We start from the raw sequence: 27,057 nt of genomic DNA, 5'->3' as shown, positions 1-27,057 counted from the left end.
ACCAACTGAATCTATAATGCATTAAAATAATATCCCGAGACCCTCAGAGCTGTTATTAAGGGGGTATTGAACTCTGATAATGAACCTTGTGCACAAGGCTAGAGCTTTAGGAGACGTTTGAGGTTTACCGATCACCATAAGTTTATTTACGAATGAAATCTGACAAGATTCTGAAAGTCAAAGACTTCTCTCGAAATGGTTAACGAGGGTGTTCTTGAGTGGAGGGTCGGCATGAAAGCCTTATAATGACAGTTTTCTAGAGTGAGGGCTCCTTAATGAGGGAGAGCTGTGCTATATGGTGTAAAGGAATACATCTATAATGAGGACATGCTATAATGGTGAGAGAGCATCTTAACATGTCTAAGGCATTGCATGACGTGCTACAAGAACATCTGCCGAAAGCAGTTCTTGATGGGGGTATGTCCATCAAGTATGAACGACCTTGCCCAATAAACAGTTCTCTTCATTAATTGACGACAAACTGAGATTGATCACCTTCTTGGCATTAACGTTTGAAGGTAATTTCTGTGGGCATTTTGCCATCAAGGAGATTTGTCTACTAAGCAATATGTCATTAGGAGTGATGAATTCGAATTTGCCCGTTCTTGTGGATTTTCTTGGAAAATTCGATTCGCAGTGAAGTTATTAATTGTATGTTTCTTATTATGCGCTGACCCCAGAGCATAATACATGTAACGTAATGAAAAAAAAGAAAACATAATATTCACCTCCCGGATCACCTCTCTGGCCTCGCCACTGGTCGCCAACCACGTTCCTCAGGGCTTCTCAGCCGCCTACCTCATCTGCCTGTTGTTCACTACAGGCCGGTACTTCCAGCCAAGACCATGCATCGGGGTCACTGCTGCACATCATTCTCTAAACCTTTACGGTTCATCAAAATGCCAGCCTGGAATTATTTTGAGGGTTTTTCTACTAAATACATTTACGATTTATCCACAGGAAAGGTGATATATAGTCAGTGGCGGTCCAGTTGGTGCACAATCGTTTTACCCAAACGGGTGCTATATACAACATTTTTGAACACCGCTTTAAATAATGAAAGAAGTCCTACTATAATGAAATTATAATAATACATAACTAATTATCTCTAAAGATTAGTCATCTGGGTGGAGCTTTTCAGGAAAAGTCCAACACATTCCCTGGCTTAATTGGGATATAGCATACTAAAGGCACTCCAAAGCACGTGCAATGCGCAGATGAAGACAACTCCAGTACACCTGGCTCTACTCTATCCTTAAAGCGAATCAGTAAGCAGAATTTTGTCATGTAATCTGAGAGCAGCACGATGTAGGGGCTGAGATCCTGATTCCAGGGATGTGTAATTTACTAGGCTGTGTTTTGCTGGTTCATTAAAATCAGAGTTTTATCAGCAGGAGATTATCATGGCAGAACTAGGTGTCTCTTGCCTTCTGATCCTACCATGCCCCCACCACTAATTAGCAGCATGCAGCCTATATGCAGTGTACACAACGCTGCCAATTGGTGGTGCGGGTGGCGTTATACAGAGCTCAGCATTCTAAGCACTTCTAGATCTGCAGCAGAGAAATCCGTGATTATATCAAAATGACAGCATGCAGACCAGTAAATAACACATCGTTGGAATCAGGGTATCAGGCCCCTCATCATGCTTCTGTTAGATTACATACAGTGGAGAAAAAAAGTATTTAGTCAGCCACCAATTGTGCAAGTTCTCCCACTTTAAAAGATGAGAGAGGCCTGTAATTGACATCATAGGTAGACCACAACTATGAGAGTCAAAATGAGAAAACAAATCCAGAAAATCACCTTGTCTGATTTGGCAAGATTTATTTTGCAAATTATGGTGGAAAATAAGTATTTTGTCATTAACAAAAGTTCATCTCAATATTTTGTTATTAAAAAGCCACCCTCAGAAAGAAAAAGCAAAGCCACATCTCCACCAAACTCCTCCAACTCCAAGATGCCCTTGAAGACAACAAATTTTGGGATCTGTGGAATCACCTTGGATCCAACCAGAAAAGCAACAGCCTCCACATCCAGAGTGGCAACAACTAGCTCCAGTACTTCAAGGACCTTTACAACGACATCCCAAGTGAAGACCAGAACCCGGCACAAAAAGAGCTTGTGAAAAAACTGAAAGATATGGAGGAAAAGTTCAAAGATTTCCAAAATCCTCTGGATACACCAATCACACTGTCAGAAATAACAGAAAGGATCACACAGATAAAAGGTAAAAAAGCCAGTGGTCCAGATGGGATCCTCCCAGAAATGCTGAAATACAGCCCTCCAAACATCCAGGTTGCGATAACAAAACTATTTAATATTGTACTGCAGGCCGGCTGCTTCCCCAAAAACTGGAACCAAGGCCTCATAACCCCTATACACAAAAATGGGGACAAGTATGACCCATCAAACTACCGCGGGATATGTGTTAGCAGCAACCTGGGTAAACTCTTCAACTGCATCCTGAACAAGAGGATCCTCATCTTCCTCACTGAGCACAACGTCCTCAGCAAGAGCCAAGCAGGGTTCATGCCAAACCACCGCACCATTGACCACATCTACACTCTGCACAGCCTCATCAAGAGCCATGTCCATAATACAAAGAACGGGAAGATATACGCTTGTTTTGTGGACTTCAAGAAGGCGTTCGACTCAGTGGGGCACCCAGGACTATTCCAAAAACTGCTGGGGAGCGGAATAGGAGGCAAAACATACGACGTCATCCGAAGCTCCTACACTGAGAACAGTTGCAGTGTGAAGGTCAACGGAAGGAGGACAGCCTATTTCCAACAGAGCCGAGGAGTGAGACAGGGCTGCAGCCTCAGTCCAACGCTCTTTAACATCTACATCAATGAGCTGGCGGTGGCCCTAGAGTCCTCCTCAGCACCAGGACTCACCCTCCATGACACCCAGGTGAAATTTCTGCTGTATGCGGATGACCTCGTGCTGTTACCACCAACTGAGAAAGACCTCCAAGATCATCTGAAAATCCTAGAGACCTTCAGCAGCACATGGGCACTGCCAATCAACCAGAAGAAAACTAATATGGTGTTCCAGAAAAGAAAGCAGAAACCTACTGGCCTTCCTACCTTTATGATAGACAAACGTCCACTTACAGAAACCAACAGGTACACTGACCTGGGCCTAGAACTCAGCCAGTCAGGGAGCTTCAAGCAAGCCATAGAGTTACTAAAAAACAAGGCATCCAAAGCCTTCTATGCCATCAGAAGACGTCTGTACCATCTCAAGGCACCAGTAACCGTCTGGCTAAAAATCTTTGACTCCATCATTGCCCCAATAATTCTGTACGGCAGCGAGGTCTGGGGCCCAGCCTCATACCCAAACTGGTCAAAGGGGGCTGCTGTGCCAACTGAAATATTCCACCTAGAGTTCTACAAGCATCTTCTCCAAGTCCATCGGAGCACATCAAACAGCGCCTGCCGAGCAGAGCTGGGCAGATTCCCACTACACGTCGCAATAAAGAAGAAGGCACTGTCATTCAAGGCTCATCTACAATGTAGCAGTCCCAGCTCCTACCATCACAAAGCCTTCCTACACAGGAAGCCCCAGTTAGCCTCCCAACAAAAAGTACCCAAAGCCAGTCTGACCAAGCCATCACCCTACATGGCCTGACAAAAGGTGAAATCCAGAAGATGATACACAAAGTCAAAGAGGAATATCTCAGCATCTAGAGGAACGACATAAACAAATCCCAGAAACTGACGATATACCAGAACCTACAGAGGGAGTACAAAATGGCCCCATATCTAGAGAAACTAGAAAACCCCAAAGAGCGACAGATCCTGATTCGATACAGACTGAGCGCCCACAGCCTACTCATCGAATCTGGGCGGCACCGACAGAACTACAAGCCCCGAGAGAGCACACTCTGCCAGCAGTGCCCCCAGGAGGCCATGGAGGATGAGGCACTTCCTGTTGAGGTGCCCCAAATACTCCGCAGTGAGGGACACTCACTTCAAAAGACTGTCTGATCTCCTCCCAGGCTTCACCTCCATGGAGGAGGAAGAGAAACTACCGATAATACTGGGGGAAGAGGAAAGTGCAGCGGCCATAGCAGCGGAATATGTCAGTGCCTGCCACAGACTAAGAGGAGCCTGATATGACATGGACTCATCTACCCCACTCTGGACATATCCCTATCCCCTTACTAAAGAGCCTGATATGCCATGGACTACTATACCCCACCATAGACATGTCCACTATCCTCTAAAAGGAGCCTGATATATCCTGGACCTCTATATGCCTCCCTACCCCACCCAGGGCCGTATTTAGAGTTTCTGCTGCCCAAGGCACTTTTAGCGCTGCCTCCCCCATTGGTGAGTATGACACTATCGGCAGTGACTTTGGCAAGAATCGCTGTTGTGAAAATAGCCTTTTGCAGCAGATCCGGCAGTTTTTTCGCATCTGCTGCGTAACGGATCACTTACGGCAACACTGCGTTTGGCTTCATTCATTCCCTATAGGATTTGCGGCACTTGCTGTGATCTGGCAAATGCGGTACCATACCTCCCAACTCTCTACGTGCGCCGCGGCAAATTTTAGGCCACGCCTCTGACCACACCCATTTCACAACTAGTCACACCTATATCCAAGTCCCAACCACACCCATTTAGCACTGCTGATCACACTGTTTCATATACAATAATTATAACCAAAAAAAAAATATGGCCACACAATGCTCCATACTGTATAATGACCCCTCATGATGTTCAATACTGTATAATGGCCCCACATGATGCTCAATACTGTATAATTGCCACACATGATGCTCAATACTGTATAATGGCCACACACGATGCTCCATACTGTATAATGGCCACACATGATGCTCCATACTGTATAATGACCACACAGTGCTCCATACTGTATAATGACCACACATGATGCTCAATACTGTATAATGGCCACACATGATGCTCCATACTGTATAATGACTGCACATGATGCTCCATACTATATAATGACCCCACATGATGCTCAATACTGTATAATTGCCACACATGATGCTCAATACTGTATAATGGCCACACACGTGGTCAGTTGATTCTGCCACGGTTGCACGGTTTGGCTGACAGATTTTTAAGGGCAACCTGTCAGTCGATTCATACTACCAACACCACGGGCAGCATCAGTCAGACTGCAAACAGGGACGTTTATCTCTGCAATGCTCGGACGTTTCAGAGAGAATAGTTTGAAGAGCTGGATGGGTAATTTAGTGAGAGAACTGACTAATCTGTTGCTATCGTCTGTGGGCTTCTCACTCCATGTCTCTAGATCAGGGGTGGGCAATTTATTTTCCCGAGGGGTCAGATGAAAGACTATGACTGTTGTGGAGGCCGAACCAATAGCATGAAAATAATTCTACTCAATATTAATTAATATTAATTGTATCACTTAATATTGAGCAAAATTAAGTATGCTGACACCCCCTATATATCTTTAAACCCCCCCACAGCCCCTTATATACAGCATGAGCCCCACACAGCCTCACTATATACTGCATGAGCCCCACACAGCCTCCATATATACAGCATGAGCCCCACAACCTCCCTATATACAGCAGGAGCCCCGCACAGCCTCCCTATATACGGCATGAGCCCCGCACAGCCTCCCCATATACACTGCATGAGCCCCACACAGCCTCCCCATATACAGGATGAGCCCCACACAGCCTCCCTATATACAGGATGAGCCCCACACAGCCTCCCTATATATACTGCATGAGCCCCACACAGCTTCCCTATATACAGCATGAGCCCCACACAGCCTCCCTATATACAGCATGAGCCCCACACAGCCTCCCTATATACAGCATGAGCCCACACAGCCTCCCTATATACAGCATGAGCCCACAGACTCCCCATATACAGCATGAGCCCCGCACAGCCTCCTTATATACAGCATGAGCCCCACACAGCCTCCCTATATACAGCATGAGCCGCACACAGCTTCCCTATATACAGCATGAGCCCCACACAGCTTCCCTATATACAGCATGAGCCCCACAGCCTCCCTACATACAGCATGAGCCCCACACAGCCTCCATATATACAGCATGAGCCCCACAGCCTCCCTACATACTGCATGAGCCCCACGCAGCCTCCATATATACAGCATGAGCCCCACAGCCTCCCTATATACTGCATGAGCCCCACACAGCCTCCCTATATACTGCATGAGCCCCACACAGCCTCCCTATATACTGCATTAGCCCCACACAGCCTCCCTATATACTGCATGAGCCCCACACAGCTTCCCTATATACAGTATGAGCCCCACACAGCCTCCCTATATACAGCATGAGCCCCACACAGCTTCCCTATATACAGCATGAGCCCCACAGCCTCCCTACATTCAGCATGAGCCCCACACAGCCTCCATATATACAGCATGAGCCCCACAGCCTCCCTACATACTGCATGAGCCCCACGCAGCCTCCATATATACAGCATGAGTCCCACAGCCTCCCTATATACTGCATGAGCCCCACACAGCCTCCATATATACAGCATGAGCCCCACACAGCCTCCATATATACAGCATGAGCCCCACAGCCTCCCTATATACTGCATGAGCCCCACACAGCCTCCCTATATACTGCATGAGCCCCACACAGCCTCCCTATATACTGCATGAGCCCCACACAGCCTCCCAATATACAGCATGAGCCCCGCACAGCCTCCCTATATACAGCATGAGCCCCACACAGCCTCTCTATATACAGCATGAGCCCCCCACAGCCTCCCTATATACAGCATGAGCCCCACACAGCCTCCCTATATACAGCATGAGCCCCACACAGCCTCTCTATATACAGCATGAGCCCCCCACAGCCTCCCTATATACTGCATGAGCCCCCCACAGCCTCCCCATATACAGCATGAGACCAGCCTCTCATCTCCTCAGCAGCCTCCCCTCTCCAGCCTCTCATCTCCTCCCCTCAGCAGCCTCCCCTCACCAGCCTCTCATCTCCTCTCCTTTCCAGCCTCTCATCTCCTCTCCTTTCCAGCCTCTCATCTCCTCTCCAGCCTCTCATCTCCTCTCCAGCCTCTCATCTCCTCTCCTTTCCAGCCTCTCATCTCCTCTCCTTTCCAGCCTCTCATCTCCTCTCCTTTCCAGCCTCTCATCTCCTCTCCTTACCAGCCTCTCATCTCCTTACCAGCCTCTCATCTCCTTACCAGCCTCTCATCTCCTCTCCTCAGCAGCCTCCCCACACCAGCCTCTCATCTCCTCTCCTTTCCAGCCTCTCATCTCCTCTCCTTACCAGCCTCTCCTCTCCTTACCAGCTTCTCCTCTCCTTTCCAGCCTCTCCTCTCCTTTCCAGCTTCTCCTCTCCTTTCCAGCCTCTCCTCAGCAGCCTCCCCACACCAGCCTCTCATCTCCTCTCCTTACCAGCCGCTCCTCTCCTTACCAGCCTCTCCTCTCCTTACCAGCCTCTCCTCTCCTCTCCAGCCTCTCCTCTCCTCTCCAGCCTCTCATCTCCTCTCCTTACCAGCCTCTCCTCTCCTTACCAGCCTCCCCCACCAGCCTCTCATCTCCTCTCCTTACCAGCCTCTCATCTCCTCCCCTTACCAGCCTCCCCTCTCCTCACTCACATCAGCAGACTCCCGTCTCCTCTCTCACCTCACTCCTCTCTGCAGCTTCCTCTGAGTCCTCACACACTGCCCGCCTCCTCTCCTTGCTCACCGCCGACTTCAGTATCTTCTCCCACAAACATGTCCTGCTTCTCTACAAAAAAGCAAAATGTCTTCCAGCTTGAAACGTGTAAATCACCACAATCTGTGTCTCCCCTGTATGTGCATGCTCAGACTTATAGTGCCACAGCAGCTGAGACAGGACGGAAGGGCTCTTACCTGCAGACAGCAGCCGTGGACCTTAGCAGGGTCCCCCCTCTGACAGGCAACATCTGAGGGGGCAGACAAGCACAGAGGTGAGACCCCAATATCACCAGACCCCCCTGATGCTCCCTGTACAAACCCCCCAGTCACCTTCTCACCACATGGGGGACAGTACTGGCAGAGCACAAGAAGTGCAGCACTGAAACACTTCCCCCGCAGATGACACAGAAAGGTTCCTTGTTACCCAAGGAGACAGGAAAACCTCGGGCTGACAGCAGTTAACTCCTTACTGTCTGTGCCGTCACCTGCGGAGTATCCCTGAGGGCTCTCACACCTCCAGTGCTCCTACATTAAGAAGAGCGCGCAGCGTGTCACATGACCCGCGTCAGGACCGTGATACACTTGGGCCTGCTGCTGCTTAAAGGTATAGCACCCATTTCTGCCCCACACAGTAATCAGGGCTGTAATGCCCTGATGGCGGCCCTGCACCTGAGACCCCCTACCCCCGCAGCAGCCGGGACTGAGGTGGGTGGGCGGGGCGACCCCAGACTTTAAAAAAAAATAAATATATATATATATATTTTTTTAAACTTGCTCAGGTGCCGCCCCCTGCATTGTCCCCGCCCTAGGCACGTGCCCTCAAGTGCCTAGTGGCAAATACGGCCCTGACCCCACCCCCTATTTTTACCATATGCTTTGGCAAGGCTAACATGTACTTAGTCCTGCCAATAAAGCTAATTTGAATTGAATTGAATTGATATATATATCCTTTGTTGGCAATGACAGTGGTCAAACTTTTTCTGTAAGTCTTCACAAGGTTGGCACACACTGTTGGTGGTATGTTGGTCCTTTCCTCTATGCAGCTCTCCTCTAGAGCAGTGATGTTTTGGGCCTGTCGCTGGGCAACACGGACTTTCAACTCCAACCAAAGGTTTTCTATGGGGTTGAGATCTGGAGACTGGCTAGGCCACTCCAGGACCTTCAAATGCTTCTTACGAAGCCACTCCTTCATTGCGATGCCGGTGTGCCTGGGATCATTATCATGCTGAAAGACCCATCCACGTTTCATCTTCAATGCCCTTGCTGATGGAAGGAGGTTTGCACTCATTCATTCTTTCATGTACATGGATCAGTCGTCCTGGTACCTTTGCAGAGAAACAGGCCCAAAGCATGATGTTGCCACCTGTATGCTTCACAGTAGGTATTGTGTTCTTTGGCTGCAACTCAGCATTCTGTCTGCTCCAAACATGACGAGTTTTGTTTCTGCCAAACAGTTCTACTTTGGTTTCATCACACCATATGACATTCTCCCAATATTCTTCTGGATAATCCAAATGCTCTCTAGCAAACTTCAGATGGGCGCAGACATGTACTGGCTTAAGCAGGGGGACACGTCTGCCACTGCAGGATCTGAGTCGCTGGCGGTGTAGTGTGTTACTGATGGTAGCCTTTGTTACGGTGGTCTCAGCTCTATGCAGGTCATTCACTAGGTCCCCCCGTGTGGTTCTGAGGTTTTTGCTCACTGTTCTTGTGATCATTTTGACCCCACGGGGTGAGATCTTGCATGGAGCCTCAGATCGAGGGAGATTATCAGTAGTCTTGTATGTCTTCCATTTTCTTATTATTGCTCCCACAGTTGATTTCATCACACCAAGCTGCTTGCCTATTGCAGATTCAGTCTTCCCAGCCTGGTGCAGGGCTACAATTTTGTTTCTGGTGTCCTTCGACAGCTCTTTGGCCTTCACCATAGTGGAGTTTGGAGTGTGACTGTTTGAGGTTGTGGACAGGTGTCTTTTATACTGATAACAAGTTCAAACAGGAGCCATTACTACAGGTAATGAGTGGAGGACAGAGGAGCCTCTTAAAGAAGAAGTAACAGGTCTGTGAGAACCAGAAATCTTGACTGTTTTTAAGTGATCAAATACGGTACTTATTTTCCACCATAATTTGCAAATATAAATCTTGCCAAATCAGACAAGGTGATTTTCTGGATTTGTTTTCTCATTTTGTCTCTCATAGTTGTTGTCTACCTATGATGTCAATTACAGGCCTCTCTCATCTTTTTAAGTGGGGGAACTTGCACAATTGGTCGCTGACTAAATACTTTTTCTCCCCACTGTAGCAAATACCTGGATTTTAGAAGGTTACTGCATACTGTGTTATCATTGGGTTCAATGTAAAACATTATTTAGGAAGCTCCGTCTGGTAGCAAATGAAAGCCATATGTAAGCTGTCTTTTAAAGGGGTTGTCCATTTAATGTTTTTGTAGACAGCTGAGAATCTCATAAAGTAATAAAAGAAGTCATACTCATTTTACTGATGCCCTTCAGCTCTATTTCCGACTTTCCATGGTCCCCTGTCGGTCTCTGTACTTTTTACTCTAGCTATGAGATCTCAGCATAGACATTCCACCCTTGCAGCCAATCACTGGCTGCAGCAGATCATGGCTGTCATTGCTGACTCTACTGAAGCAGGAAGTTCAGAGATTGGCGGGGGACTGGAGGGCAGCGGACCGGAAGCGCCGGCGATCGGTAAGGTGAGTACTACTTTTTTTACTATTTTATGTCATTGTAAGTTGTTTTTAAAAAAATTTGCTTAGCTGGATGTAGAAAGGTTGGAAGGGTCCAGCATCCACAGATAGGATGAATATAAAACTATAAAACTCACATTTTATTTGGAATTAGTTTAAAAAGTAAAATAGATGAAAAGCCAATAGCAGCATAGAGACTCTGCGGCCCACGCATTTCGAGTCCAGCTGGGACCCTTAATCATGGATAACCCCGTTCAGATCCTCAGTATATCTGAAGAGGGTTTGGAGCTTTACATCAGAAATAATAGAGCTTCGATCTCTATACAGAAGTATTAAGAAATGTATTCTGCACAGAATTTTGAGTCTACTGTATTTAAAAGAGGTAAAAATATTTTTTTTTCAAAAATTGCACATTTACTTCAACCCCTTACTGACATAGTGATTTTTTTTCTTTTTTTGCGGTTCCATTTTTTCTCTCCTTCTTCCAAGAGGCATCTTTTAACTTTTCTGTCAATACAGCCGTATGAGGGTTTCTTTTTATAAGACGAGATCTAATTTTAAATGGTACCATTTATTTTACCATGTAGTGTACTGGAAAACGAGGGGGAAAAAAATATGTGCAATAAAATTGCAAAAAAAAAGGGAAAATACATGTCAGGTGATAACTCAAGGTTAAAATACCAGGAAGATAGTGGATCTGAGCAAAGGGGCTAGACAAACGGATGGTCAGAATGAGGCCCAAGGTCAAGCAGCAATAGATCAACAAACAGAGCACAAGAATGAGGGGAAAAAATCCATGTGCAATAAAATTACAAAAAAAAAAAAAAAAACACGCCACAATTGTTTTTTGGGTTTTGCTCTTTTTGGTATTCATTACTTAGAAAAAATGAGTTCATGTGATCATGTTTCTACGGGTCAGTACAATTAAAGTAATACTAAACTTGTATAATTTTTTTTTTTTTTAAATGATGAAAAAAGATTTGTAAATTTGTAAAAAAAACAAGACCTCACGATTTTCCAAAACCTGTAACATTTTTACTTTTCATTCGATAGACCGAACTTGCTTTTTGTGAAGTGAGATGACATCTTTATGGATATCATTTTGGGGTAGACAAAATGATATTAACCCCTTTTTGACCTCGGACGGGATAGTACGTCCGAGGTCAGATCCCCTGCATTGATGCAGGGCTCCGCGGTGAGCCCGCATCAAAGCCGGGACATGTCAGCTGTTTTGAACAGCTGACATGTGCCTGCAATAGCGGCGGGTGAAATCGCGATTCACCCGCCGCTATTAACTGGTTAAATGCCGCTGTCAAATGGAGACAGCGGCATTTAACCGGCGCTTCCGGCCGGGTGGCCGGAAATGAGCGCATCGCCGACCCCCGTCACATGATCAGAGGTCGGCGATGCTTCAGAATAGTAACCATAGAGGTCCTTGAGACCTCTATGGTTACTGATCCCCGGCAGCTGTGAGCGCCACCCTGTGGTCGGCGCTCACAGCACACCTACATTTCTGCTACATAGCAGCGAACATCAGATCACTGCTATGTAGCAGAGCCGATCGTGTTGTGCCAGCTTCTAGACTCCCATGGAGGCTATTGAAGCATGGCAAAAGTGAAATAAAAAATTAAAAAAAAATTGAAAAAAGTAAAAAAAAAATATAAAAGTTTAAATCACCCCCCTTTCGCCCCAATCAAAATAAATCAATAAAAAAATAATCAAACCTACACATATTTGGTATCGCCGCGTTCAGAATCGCCCGATCTATCAATAAAAAAAGCATTAACCTGATCGCTAAACGTCGTAACGAGAAAAAAATTCAAAACGCCAAAATTACGTTTTTTTGGTCACCGCGACATTGCATTAAAATGCAATAACGGGCGATCAAAAGAACGTATCTGCACCAAAATGGTATCATTAAAAACGCCGGTTTGGCACGCAAAAAATAAGCCCTCAACCGACCCCAGATCATGAAAAATGGAGACGCTACGGGTATCAGAAAATGGCGATAGGTGTCTATGAACTCGTACTGACCTGGAGTATCATAATGGCAGGTCAGTTTTAGCATTTAGTGAACCTAGCAAAAAAGCCAAACAAAAAACAAGTGTGGGACTGCACTTTTTTTACAATTTCACCACAGTTGGAATTTTGTTCCCGTTTTCTAGTACACGAACACGACATGGTAAAACCAATGATTTCGTTCAAAAGTACAACTCGTCCCGCAAAAAATAAGCCCTCACATGGCCAAATTGACGGAAAAATAAAAAAGTTATGGCTCTGGGAAGGAGGGGAGCGAAGAACGAACACGGAAAAACGGAAAATCCGAAGGTCATGAAGGGGTTAATAGAAAAAAATAAGTGATATATTGCTGGAATCAGGGTCTCTGTCCCTACATGTCAGATTACATAAAAAAAAAACCTGCTGACATATTCTCTTTAACATTTGGTTACTGTTTTAGGAAGCGCTGTAATATGTGGATTTTCTAAATACTTCTCTCATTAAGATGGAACTCAACTCCATCAGGAGTGATTTTTCTTATTTTGAATGACCAGGAAACATCTTTATCTTTAGCCTTCTAATTCTTAGGCCAAATTGTGCTTTTTAGGTAGTGCGAATCTCTGCCTTACCACCCACCTTACTTCTCTTTTGTAATTAAAATGTCTTTATGATAAAACCAGGACAGTATGATTTATTTCACCCCCACGCTTTAGAAGCGGGAGCTATTATCGCCACCGTCCTCTATATCGACACTCTGAAAAAGGTGTCGGGTCAAAAGGGTTCTTCAATTTAATGAGGTCAATATAATTGTTTGAACATCCTTTCACAATGACTAATGTGCGGATCATAAATGATACATGTCCGACTTCATTCTAAGAGATAATTACCATATTCTACCATATAAAGAAGCAGGCAGCTGCTAAGCCCTTTAAGCATCTTAATCATTCAAGGTCACTAATGCGCATAAATATATTTTATCTTATTACAGCCTTTAAATAGTCAAATAGCTAAGCTGATTTTATACTAGAAAGAGATCAAACTTCCCAGGAATATTAGGTTCACTTACAAGGGTTCATGTCAAATCACTTCCAAATGTGGCTGAATTTTCGGGTATGGTAGATCAGTTGTAAGTGATTTTTTTTCTGGCAGCTTTTCTTCGAATACCAGGTGTTTATGAAGTCAGGTTGTGATGCTAGTCACTACTCGTGAACAAGAGGATAGTCAAACATTCCGGGGTCAGATATCAACAGAGCACGTAGTAAACAAAGGGAAAAGACAAAGGCAAAGAAGTCAAGTGATGGTTCATGGTCAGAATACCAGGAAAATAGCAGATCAGAGCAAAGGTGCTAGGCAAAAGGATGGTCAGAATGAGGTCCAAGGTCAGCAATAGATCAACAAACAGAGCACAGGAATACAAGGCAAACTACCTAGAAAATGCTACGTCTGTCAGGGATCTCGGATGAACAGCTTAGCTAATTAGCTTGGTAGTCATTTAGAACAGGGAACACCTGAAGGAAGCTCAGCACCTCCCAGTCTCAGATTGGATTGCTGAGCTGTCTATCAAAATGCTGACAGCTCAGCACACCCTTGTGCTAGATTGGACAACTGATCTGTCACTAACTGTGTCCAAGACACAATGAGAGTAGGATTAGTGACCAAGATCTTCACTATCATATCTTTTGGCGCACTCTGTAAATAATGGGACATCCTATAATAAGTCTGTATCCACATGGGGATATTACATCACTGCTTTATTTCCTATGCAATTATGGAAGTTGTTCTTTTAAAAAATATTGTAAAAACACATTAAATATTACCTCAATCACAGCCATAGATAAGAACCACAAAATGTGTCACTTGTGTGAATAAGCCCCCAAAAATTGTTTTGTGGCCCCCTACCAAACTGAACTAACCTGGGGAAAATGTAGTTTGGTTCCTATGTGCCAGAACGAGGAGATTCCACCACAAAGGGGAAAATGATTGTTATTTGTTAGGATTTTTTATTCCCGCTGTGCCCCTGAGTAAGATGTCTACATGGGCAGAGATGTCATAAAAGATGGATAAAATGATACCTTGATTTATGCAATCTGATGTTTTATCCCAAAGAAATCCAAGTTTTCCTTAATATGTAAATAATCTATTAAGATCTATGGGCCGGACATAGATCTTTCTGATAATCTGCCGCCAGAGCTTATTGTAAATGAAAGGAGCATTACCAGTTTGAGACATATAAGGACTGACAGTCTGCTCTCATAATCACACACAGTTCTGCAGTGATATTAGAACTAACCCAGTACAGCAGAGCTAACACAATACAGCAAATGTGAAATTTGTCCGATTACAAAGAAATGTACAGGTGTACTCTCATAATGCTTCAGCTTCCATCCCACAAGCAGCCAGTATGGGGGTAGGGTATTACAGCAGAGCTGAAAGTTCTGTGAGAAGACAACTGCAAATGTGCTTGTTGTGTTTGTTATTAGACAAGGTTCATTTCTGCTGTGCTGTGTTAATTATAATGAGACAAAGCTCTGCAGCCGAGCTGCCAGCACTATGAGAGAAGTGTTGCTGTAAATGTTTGTAACAAGACAACGTTAACTTGCTGCTGTACTCTGTTAGCTCTGCTGTACTGTGTTAGCTCTGCTGTACTGTATTAGGTCTGATGTACTGTGTTAGCGCTGATGTACTGTATTAGTGCTGATGTACTGTGTTAGCTCTGATGTACTATGTTAGCTCTGATATACTGTGTTAGCTCTGCTGTACTGTGTTAGCTCTGATGTACTGTGTTAGCTCTGCTGTACTGTGTTAGCTCTGATATACTGGGTTAGCTCTGCTGTACTGCATTAGCTCTGATGTACTGTGTTAGCTCTGATGTACTGTGTTAGCTCTGATATAGTGGGTTAGCTCTGCTGTACTGTGTTAGCTCTGTTGCACTGTTTTAGCTCTGATGTACTGTGTTAGCTCTGCTGTACTGTATTAGCTCTGATATGCTGGGTTAGCTCTGCTGTACTGGGTTAGCTCTTATATACTGTTTTAGCTCTGATGTACTGTATTATCTCTGATATGCTGGGTTAGCTCTGCTGTACTGGGTTAGCTCTGATATACTGTTTTAGCTCTGATGTACTGTGTTAGCTCTGATATACTGGGTTAGCTCTGCTGTACTATATTAGCTCTGATATACTGGGTTAGCTCTGCTGTACTGTTTAGATCTGCTGAACTGTATTAGCTTTGATATACTGTGTTAGCTCTGCTGTACTGTGTTAGCTCTGATATAGTGGGTTCGCTCTGCTGTCCTGGGTTAGTTCTGATTGGTGTAAGCCTTTTATAAATATATCCTGATATGTACACTGTGAGACTTAATTTACTGGATATAACTTCGCCCTCCAGAACTTTATAATCTGTTACTAGTGAGAACTTGGAATATCAGTGATTATTCCTTAAAGACACTCTTTACTATTACAGCTCCTGATTCTATGCATAGCTTAGGAAAATAATGTCTTTCAATGATGAGTTCCATGCAGCTACATCTGTTTCTGTGTAGAGAATAAAGCACTTCTTTAACAAGGTATTTACTAGTCATGTCCCTGGTTGGCCATATTGGCTGTACATCAGGAAGCTGGAACCGTAAAGAATCCTTTCAATGTAAATGACTTAAAAAAAAATTATTTTAAATAAAAACGTCTTCCTAAATCTGTGTTGCCAAGTATTGAAAGTTTAATTTTATTTTATATAACAAATAACCGCTATAGAATTTAATCTTTCAATATTCTTTTTTTTTTATTTTAGATATTTGGTGCTTGAACATGTGTCTGGTGGAGAACTTTTTGACTATCTGGTTAAAAAGGGACGACTAACTCCAAAGGAGGCTCGAAAATTCTTCCGACAAATCATATCCGCTCTTGATTTCTGTCACAGCTACTCTATATGGTGAGTCAGAGCTTTTGTTTTTTTCCTGTGGGCAGTGACGTGATAAATGTTTGCTAAAGATAGTGTGAATGGAAAGGTTACAACATTCAGCCTCCAAATCCTGAAAAAACGAGCTGATGGGTACAGCAAAAAAAATCAGAAATAAATTAGTATTACATAATAGAGGGGGCTTAAATATTATAAAACGAAGAGCCTTATCTAATCAACGGGTTTTGTATTTGATTCAGCTACATTGCCTGGGGGTCACCTAAAATTTTCACAATATTGCCATGGCTACCGAAAAATTAGAGTTGATAGACCTTCTTCACGTCTGATGTTTTATATTTAAAGATATGAGACTGATTTGAATTTTAAATCCAGTTGGTTTCTAAATTATCTTTAATAAATATGCAATATTTATATATCAAAATTTAGATAGGAAGACTTAGCATCACCTGCCTGGGGCTTAGTCTAAGGAGGGAAGCTGTTAGCAAAGTAAGAATTTAACTAGTTTGTGCTCTCTTTAAAATATTTTCACTTTTAAAAACATTCAGTTTTTAGATTCAAACTTCAAAATTCAAGCTTGGACTGGCCAGCGGGGGAACAGAGCAATCCTTCGGTGTCCCCCCAAAATCATCAGTAGTTTGTCCAATACACTCGATTCACTGTGTACAGACAAAAAAATAATTTTATCATTCAACAAACTACCTAGTCTAATATTATATAGAAGCAGAGGTAAATTTGTGAAATATGGTAATGTAATATTTGCATAAGGTAAACAGTTTGCAGCATGCTGAGCTATTTTCAAAGCTCTCATGGAAGTGAATGAAGAGAGCTACGCATGTACAGCTACTTCTCCAAAAAAAAAGCTCTATTCTATTTCTATGTAACAGTCCGTGAAAATCGGACCACTCTCAGATGCTGACTCAGTGCCCATTTTTTTCACGGACCCATAGACTTGCATTGCTGACTTTGAACCAACACTCAGATCAAAGTCAGACATGCTTCGGTCTGCGGAAAATCCCAGACATGTGAATGACCCCATTCACTATTAGGGGTACTAGGTTATCCATGAAAAACAGAGAGCATTAATACAACAGACGTCTGAATGAGGTCTTACAAAGAAGTGGCAACATGTTTGGGCAGGTTATGCCTCCTTCCTGGCTGACAACTAAAAATGTAAAAAAAAGTAAAGTTACAAAACGAAAAAAAGAAATGTAATTTGCCCCACTTTTTCTGCAAATATCATATTTGTTGAATGTCAAATCGGAAAAAAAATCAGAATGACATTACTGCTGTTTTTTATTTGCTCCTGGAAAAAAAATGGATTAAAAAGATATCAGAAAGTTGTATGGACACAAAATGATATCAATAAATAAACCACGGCTAGTACCTGCAAATCATCATTAGAAAATAAAAACCTATGGAAGGCTATGTTCAAATATTGCTTTTTTTTGCAGGCAAAACCTGATCTATTGGCAGTAAACAAAAAAACTGCACACAAGAAGCAGGTTTTGCTGTTTTTATTTGCGGCTTTCTTTCCTGCATATTTTCCTGTATTTTTTAAGATCCCAAAGTCCAGCTTTGCTTCCACCATACAAGCATGAAAAATGCAAGGTGTTAGGGCACCAATGCAAGACATATGAAACCATAAAAGATTTTTGGAAAAAAAGGGCATATTGATCAAATTATTTAGTGGAAAAAATTTTTTATATCTGAAAAAATAGTGACTATTCTGAACAAAATAGTTATTGAAAAAATACATAATTACAAATGTAACAACAGGGGGGAGTTGAATTGGTCGGGAATAGTTTACCTAACACATTGGCATTGCATTTTGCAGGGTGGGCACCGTTTTACTTTGACACTTTGGTCAGGTCCCTTGAGTTGGTCAGGTATTGTTCAATTTCACACATTGGTCAGGGCCCTTGAGTTCATCAGGTATTGTTCAATTTCACACATTGTCAGGACCCCTTTGTTGGTCAGGTATTGTTCAATTTCACACATTGGTCAGGGCCCTTGAGTTCGTCAGGTATTGTTCAATTTCACACATTGTCAGGGCCCTTGAGTTCGTCAGGTATTGTTCAATTTCACACACTGGTCAGGTCCCGTGAGTTGGTCAGGTATTGTTCAATTTCACACATTGGTCAGGTCCAGTGAGTTGGTCAGGTATTATTCAATTTCACACATTGGTCAGGTCCAGTGAGTTGGTCAGGTATTGTTCAATTTCATATATTGGTCAGGTCCAGTGAGTTGGTCAGGTATTGTTCAATTTCACACATTGGTCAGGGCCCTTGAGTTCGTCAGGTATTGTTCAATTTCACACATTGTCAGGGCCCTTGAGTTCGTCAGGTATTGTTCAATTTCACACACTGGTCAGGTCCCGTGAGTTGGTCAGGTATTGTTCAATTTCACACATTGGTCAGGTCCAGTGAGTTGGTCAGGTATTATTCAATTTCACACATTGGTCAGGTCCAGTGAGTTGGTCAGGTATTGTTCAATTTCATATATTGGTCAGGTCCAGTGAGTTGGTCAGGTATTGTTCAATTTCACACATTGGTCAGGTCCCTTGAGTTTGTCAGGTATTGTTCAATTTCACGCATTGGTCAGGTCCTTTGAGTTGGTCAGGTATTGTTCAATTTCACACATTGGTCAGGGCCCTTGAGTTTGTCAGGTATTGTTCAATTTCACGCATTGGTCAGGTCCTTTGAGTTGGTCAGGTATTGTTCAATTTAACGCATTGGTCAGGACCCTTGAGTTTGTCAGGTATTGTTTAATTTAACGCATTGGTCAGGACCCTTGAGTTTGTCAGGTATTGTTCAATTTCACACATTGGTCAGGTCCAGTGAGTTGGTCAGGTATTGTTCAATTTCACACATTGGTCAGGTCCAGTGAGTTGGTCAGGTATTGTTCAATTTCACACATTGGTCAGGTCCCTTGAGTTTGTCAGGTATTGTTCAATTTCACGCATTGGTCAGGTCCTTTGAGTTGGTCAGATATTGTTCAATTTCACACATTGGTCAGGGCCCTTGAGTTGGTCAGGTATTGTTCAATTTCACACATTGGTCAGGGTGCTTGAGTTGGTCAGGTATGGGTCAATTTCACACATTGGTCAGGGCCCTTGAGTTGGTCAGCTTTTGTTAAATTTCACACATTGGTCAGGGCCCTTGAGTTGGTCAGGTATTTTTAATTTCACGCATTGGTCAGGGCCCTTGAGTTGTTCAGGTATTGTTCAATTTCACACATTGGTCAGGGCCCTTGAGTTGGTCAGGTATTGTTCAATTTCAGGAATTGTTCACTTTAACACATCACTAATTTAATGAAGTTGTACTGATCTTAACAGCCATTCTCAGGTGAGGAGACCAAGACATTTTGGTTTAAAGATGAGAAAGTCACAAAAATAAATGGGTTTCACATCCTGTTTTTTTTTCTTTTACTAAAAATGCAGCGAAAACTGGTGGCAATGTTTTAGCTGTGTTTTTGCTGCTTTTTTGCACTTACTCATTGCTTTCTATGAGTGAAAAAACTGCAAAAACTCTGAAAAAAGTGACATGCTGCAGTTTTTAAGAAAGTAGCAGTTTTCCAATTCAGTCAGGAAAAAAAAACAATGTGTGTGCAGGAAGGAGATTCCTGAAAATCCCATAGCTTTAACTGGTACTGTAAAACACAGCTTTTAATTTGCATTAAAAAAAGGCTGCAAAAACGCTCTGTGTGAACATAGCCTAACTGTACTGACCAACAGAACAAAATTACTTAGTCATTTTTTACTGCATCATGAAAAAAACATTGGCGAAATTTCAGATTTTTTACAATTCTACCCCCATTTGGATCTTTTCCTTTCTCTTCAGTACATAATATAAATGAAGCGTCGTAAAAAAAAAATAATAATCTTGGCCCACAAAAGCAAGCTCTGAAATGGCTGTGTTGATGAAATAAAAAAAATACGTGTAGAAAAAAAAAACAAAAGCAAAAAAAAAAAAGAGTGAGCTCTCCCAGACGTTAAAGAATAACTGTATTTTTTCCATAAATAAATAGTACAAGTAAAAATAAGAAACTTTGTAATATATTATTAGAGAAATCTTATCTGGTAGAGAAAACTAATCTCAGAAAATTATCAATTTACGGGTTAAAATCTGTTATCAGTGAATACGGATTTTCCCATTACTGAGATAGGAGATGACAGTTGGTGCTTATAAAATTCTATGGAGAAGTGTAACTGACATTTCAGGAGAACTTGCAGCAGAATGTCTGTCTCCGCCTCTAGCTCCTCCCTCCTCCATAGAAGTTTATAAGCACCAACTGTCATCTCCTATGTCAGTAATGGGAAAGTCTGTCTTCACTGAATGCACATTTTACGCATGAATTGAGACTGAATGAAGCAGAATTCTCTCATAAGATATATTACAAAGTTGCTTATTTACATGCGTACTATTGATTTATGAAATATAAATTAAAACAACGGTCTGGCTTTTTTTCGAGAAAGTTAATGCCTTAACGACGCAGAATAAAAAAAATGCAATTTTTGCCTTTCCATTGTCTCCCCATTGTCTCCAATCCACAATCATTTTGCCCTTTACTCTCCACCTGGCCAGCCACAGAGACCTGAAGCCTGAAAATTTATTGTTAGATGAAAAAAACAACATCCGGATAGCAGATTTTGGGATGGCGTCGCTGCAGGTCGGGGACAGTTTACTAGAGACCAGCTGTGGGTGAGTATGGATTTTACAAAAATTAAAAAAAAAAAAGAAAAATTAAATTTTTCATTGATCTAATTCCGCCATCTACATCTGGTTCGAGCCATGACTACCATGTACAGATATAGCAGAGCTAATTTTCTTCTATGATTACATAACGGGTTTTCTGTATTTTTGGAGCCAAAAATCGCCAAATAGTAAATTGAGCTCTGCTACATCTGTTTTTCGGAAGCCGATACCATACCCCTCATCTCCATTATTCTGTAGTGTCCACATTTACTAGACTTGAAATTCCTGACTTACATTAGCAACATGAAACTATTTAACCAATTCTTCACTTTATCCTGCTGCTAACATCCCTCTTCTTTCTGTCTTTCCTTCTCTTGCATTTTTTCATGCCTCCTTCCCTTGTGTCCAGGTCTCCTCACTATGCATGTCCAGAGGTGATCAAGGTAAGTTGTACTGACTTCCATCTTTCTTGTGATATTTCCGCTTCTTCTGATTTCCTTAGTAGAGTTCTTCCTGCTGTGACTCGGGAATATTGTGTCTTACATGTGATCTAGTCAGAGTCGGCGTTAGGAAGGTGGAGACCGGGCACTTGCCCTGGGCCCCTATCCATTGAGGACCCCCTGCTGGGACCCCACTTGTGCTTTTTTTCCTCCCCTTCATCCAAGAGCCATATCTTATTTACTTTCCCTCCCAGCCGTATGAGGGTTTGCCTTTTTACAGGACGAGTTTTATTTTTGAATGACACCATTCATTCTGCCACATAGTGTACTGCAAAACTGTAGAATAAAATCCAATTGTGGTGAAATTGCAAAAAAAAAGTGTTTTTTTTAATTTTTGTTTATTCACCATATTCAATATATAATAATACTGACCTGACAATATGATTCTCCAGGTCAGTACGTGTACGCAGACACCAAGCATGTCTAGTTTTGTTTTTTTTTTCTTATTTAAGTGGTGAAAAAAATTCAGTAATTTGTAAAAAAAAAAAAAAAAAAAAAAAGAAAAAAAGAAATTTTTTTTTTTAATTTTCATATTCCAAGACCCATAACAGTCTCATTTTTTGGCATCTGTGGCCGGGTGAGGGATTATTTTTTGCGCCCTGAGCTGATGTTTTTACTGATACCATTTTGGGGTAGATGTAATGTATTGATCTCCTCTTATTACATTTTATTGCAATGTTGCGGCAACCAAAAAAACGTCATTCTGGCGTTTTGATTTTTTTTATCGTTACGCCGTTTACCGATTGGATTAATTTATTTCATATTTTCATAGATCTGATAATTCTGAATAAGTTAATAACAAATGTGTATTTTTTATTGTTTTATTTTTTAATGGGACAAAAGGGGGGTGATTTCAACTTTTGTGTTTTTTTTTAAGTTTTTTTTACTTCTTACTGTATTTAATAGAGAAGCTCCGATCGTCCCATCACCTGTGCTACCAGTAATCATGGTCTCCTATGAACGCCGGCCACGTACTAGCATGATTGTTTCATACCTTATACCTAAAAGTATTCTCAAATGGGGGGAAAAGCCTTTAATGAATTTGGCACATCTTACTCCAGCACTCATTTTATGAAGACTGGAGTACACAAATGTGATTAATATAAAAAGTTGATAGATACAGCTCACCCCATCAGATATGGGGATGGATGTTGGCCAACCTGCTTCCTGGGCAATCCTCTCCTCTGTGCACGGATAAAGCTTTGTTCCAAGTGATGAAAATTACAACAGTCATCCAGACTCGGAATGCGTCAGATTTTTTTTCTATGCCAACGTTACTATTTTAATAAAGTTACAATAAAGAATTTTTGAATTTTAATTCACTTTGCCAGATTGAAAAACTTTTCTCATCAGTTAAAAAAATGCCAGTTTTAATGAACTCGGGGCTAAAAAAATGTTGTCTGTATTGATAAAGTTTTACCAAAGCTAACTTACCGGACATATCTATGTTTTACATAAAGGAGACAAAATCCACAGCTAACATAAAAACACATGTAAAAATACACTAAAAAATTTAATGAAAAAAATGTTGTTGTTTTTTATTTTTGAGACTGCTGGCAAGTTTGCAAATGGGTGAAATTTCTTTTTGACAGTCACTCGTGTGTCTGTGTGTAATACTATATCTCCCATTAAATAATACAGTTTATCTGACAGCAGCAAAATAATCTTTTTTTGCAATAGTTTTGGGTAGCTGAAAAAGTAATGGCTTCCTTAGTCAACCCTTTAAAGGAAATTTGTCAGCATGTTTTTATTATGTAACCTGAGAGCAGCACAATGTGGGAACAGAGACTGATTCTAGTGATGCATCACTTATTAAGCTATCTGTTGCTGTTTCAACAAAATCAGTGTTTTATCAGCAGGAAATTATCACTACAGGACAAGGTGTCTGGTGCCTCCTAGTCCTGCTGCTCTGTGTAACCCCGCCTACACCACTGATTGGCTTTTTCTGTGTACACTTTATATTGACAGCAAGCTGCCAATCAGTGGTGGGGGCGTGGTTGGACAAGGAGGCATGAGACACCTAGTCCTATAGTGATAATCTCCTGCTGATAAAACACTTATTGTAACAGCAACACAAAACGCAGTAAATGACAGATCACTGGAATCAGAGTCTCAGCCTCTACATCATGCTGCTCTCAGATTATCAGATTATATAGAATTCTACTGACAGATTTGATTTAAGATAATTTCAGTGGAAAAAATAATCACAAAATATAAAGTAAAGTAATTGACATTTCCTTTACCCCTTTCTGACATCGGGCGTACATTTACGCTGATGTTGGACTCCCTCCCTTTGATGTGGACTCCGGCAGTGAGCCCACTTCTTTCCCAGTACATGTCGGCTGTTTTGAACAGCTGACATGTGACCGGAACAGCCGCCGGTGGAATCACCATCCACATTGCTGACTTGCTGTGAGCGCCGCCCAATGGTTGGCGCTCATAGCAAGTGAGTAATTTCAGTACATAGAGGCGATCTGATAATGGCCTCTATGTAGCATAGCCAATCAGGCTATGGCAGCTTCTAGTCTCCTATGGAGACTATTGAAGCATGCCACAAGTAAAAAAATGTTTTTAAAATTATTAAAAAAAATTAAAAAAAATCAAATCACCCCTCTTTTGCCCCATTCAAAATAAAACAATAAAAGAAATAATCAAACATACACATATTTGATATCACCGCATTCAGAATCGCCCAATCAATAAAAAAAAGGATTAACCTGATCGCTAAACAGTGTAGCGAGAAAAAAAGTAAAAACTCCTGAATTACGTTTTTTGATCGCCGTGACATTGCATTAAAATACAATAACGGTATTAGCGATCAAAAGAACGTATCTGCAGCAAAATGTTATAATTAAAAACGTCAGCTCGGCACTCAAAAAATAAGCCGTCACCCGACCCGAGATCACGACGAATGGAGACGCTACGGGTATCGGAAAATGGAACAATTTTTTTTTTTTTTAAGCAATGTTTGGAATTTTTTTCACCACTTACATAAAAAAAAACCCTAGATATGTTTGGTGTCTATGAACTCATAATGACCTGGAGAATCATAATGGCAGGTCAGTTTTAGCATTTAGTGAACCTAGCAAAAAGCCCAAACAAAAAACAAGTGTGGGACTGCACTTTTTTTGCCATTTCACCGCAGTTTTTTCTCATTTTCTAGTACACGACATGGTAAAACCAATGGTGTTGTTCAAAAGTACAACTCGTCCCAAAAAAAGCCCTCACATGGGCATATTGACGGAAAAATAAAAAAAAGTTATGGCTCTGGGAAGGAGGGGAGTGAAAAACGAAAATGCAAAAACAAAAATACCTCCGGGGGTTAAGGGGTTAAACACGGGAGCCAATGTGGCAACCAGATCAAGAGCCAGTGCTTGTTAGCACCACGCTGCTCCGTAAGGACGCGCTCACCTTTAATTGATATTTGTTTACTAAATGAAGCTGAGAAAGGAATAAGAAAATTCCAAAAGTGGTGTTGCGCCAATTTTGGGACTATGACGCCACTGTAAAATAGGTGGATTTAAGGAAGATGGGGGTTGTCCTTTCTGTTCATACAGAGCAAGGCGGACTGAAAGATTTGCAAACGTTGTATGTCATTCGCCAGGAGGCCAGAGGGAAAAGATCTGCAGACATCATGGATTATAGTGTGTCATACAACGTGACCCATATGGTATGGTAACTCCCCTCCACAGCTTATGTGACACTGGCTCGTCTGCACTCCAGAGGAGGCCGCAGAGGAGGCCACAGTGGAAGTCGCAGAGAAATCTGCTTTTTTCTCCTCCAGGGTTGATCTTTCTCTCTCAATCCATTGGTAAAATCTGTATTCAGTGATAACAGATTGCTTATTACAGAGATAGGAGATGACAGTTGGTGCTTTTAAAGTTCGATGGAGAAGGGGCGGAGCTAGAGGAATTTTTCGGCAAGTTCTCCTGACACAGTTCTCCATAGAATATTATAAGCACCAACTGTCGTCTCCTATCAGTAAAGGGAAAATCTGTTTTCACTGATTACAAATTGTATCTATGATTTGAGAGTTTTGAGAATGAATGATCAGTCCGGGAAGAGAAAGAAGTATTTCCAATAAGATATATTATAAAGTTTTTTTTATTTTGACATTTATTAATTTATGATTTTTTTATTTTTTAAAGGACAGTTGAAAAGCAACAATAAAAATATGTAGTGGATTCTGTCCCAGCCCCTTGATCTACTGGCAAATTTTGCTGCAGATTTCACATAGCAAAAAATAAAATTCATGGTGAAAATCCATAAAAAGAATTGCGGATTTAAAAATAAATTTCCATATTTAGGAGGACATGTAGAAAAAGTAATAAAGAGCCATTCTGATGTGGATTATCAGAGCAAGTACATCAGCCCCATCAGGTGTAAGAGGTCTATTTAATAATGTATAGGGTTTGTATTGGCAAATTTTGTGACAGATTTGCTTTAGAGTTATAATGCATTAATATGGGCCATATATACAAACCTTGTTTGGAAAGGGTGGGGTTTGCATTTTTAGCAATTTTTTTATTTTTTCTAATTGTTAAATAAAAAAAAAATAAAAAAATAAAAATGGATATTAAGTGTGGAAAGAAGCCTAAAGTTTCTTTTTTACTATTGATATTTATCATAGGTGATAGATTCTGTATGCCAATGGTGGGACCACCTCCAATAAAGAGAATGGGGGGTCTCTTCTGCACACAACAATTCGGTAGAGAGCTGGCGCCCTGCAGGTCTTGGCTAACAGAAAAATTGTCAGAGAGAAACTTTCCAAGAAAGAAATGTAACGGTTGTCATAAAAGCACACGCCAAGTGTTTAATAAACTTTCAGCCAAAAAAGGCAGAAATCCTAACATTAATAGGCCCCCTCATAAGAGAGCAGCCATCGAGCGAAAGAAAGATATCAGCCAGAAACAGAAGGTGTGATATCAGAGCAGAGGTGAGGAGCGGCATGCCAATAGTAACAGAATGGAAGGAGACGCCAGCGAGTGTAAAGAATGAGGACATGTGCTCCTGCGGAGATCGCCGAGGAGGTGAACAAAGAGGAGGAGGGCAGAGCGAGACAAAACCAGCTACATCATAAACAACCCATGGAAACACAACCAGGCAATCATTGGGCGGACTGGCACGTGATGAGTGGTACTAAATATGGCCACAACGAAACAATATTACTGGCAATACAACTAGATGTAGTTTCGAGGATAGAGTTAGCGTAAAATGCCCATGTCTTCATGCAACAAAACAGAAAAGTGGTAAAAATAGGAAATAAAGCAAAATATATAAAATAATATCACTAATACACTCAACGTATTTGACAGTGAAACTTGGCAGCACATTGACTTGGTTTCTGGCACCAGAGACATGAACACATCTGGCCGAGGCAACATCTGCACGGAGTTGGCATCTTCTTCCCATGTACATCTGGGCTTTCTGTCTGGTGCAGATTCTTCACATACACTCAAATCTGATTGAGGAATAATTTTATTTATATGGTGCCAACATTTTCCGCAGAACTTGACAATTAAGCGACGACATGTACAGACAATAAAGACAGTACAGAGTGT

At 41.9% G+C, this 27,057-nt stretch overlaps 1 protein-coding gene across 5 annotated transcripts in view; it reads left to right on the top strand.

Moving 5' to 3' along the window:
• Positions 1-27,057, top strand: part of LOC143770189 (serine/threonine-protein kinase BRSK2-like) — a 370,111-nt gene that overhangs the window by 231,796 nt on the left and 111,258 nt on the right. For all 5 annotated transcript variants that reach the window (XM_077259558.1, XM_077259557.1, XM_077259561.1 and 2 more), the window contains 3 exons: positions 16,174-16,314; positions 20,886-21,002; positions 21,406-21,439. In XM_077259558.1, coding sequence (XP_077115673.1) covers positions 16,174-16,314; positions 20,886-21,002; positions 21,406-21,439 — 292 coding nt within the window. The remainder of the gene's footprint in view (positions 1-16,173; positions 16,315-20,885; positions 21,003-21,405; positions 21,440-27,057) is intronic.

Source organism: Ranitomeya variabilis, chromosome 4, assembly GCF_051348905.1.
Source record: "Ranitomeya variabilis isolate aRanVar5 chromosome 4, aRanVar5.hap1, whole genome shotgun sequence".
Lineage (NCBI taxonomy): Eukaryota > Metazoa > Chordata > Amphibia > Anura > Dendrobatidae > Ranitomeya > Ranitomeya variabilis.
This window is presented reverse-complemented; position numbering and strand designations above follow the sequence as displayed.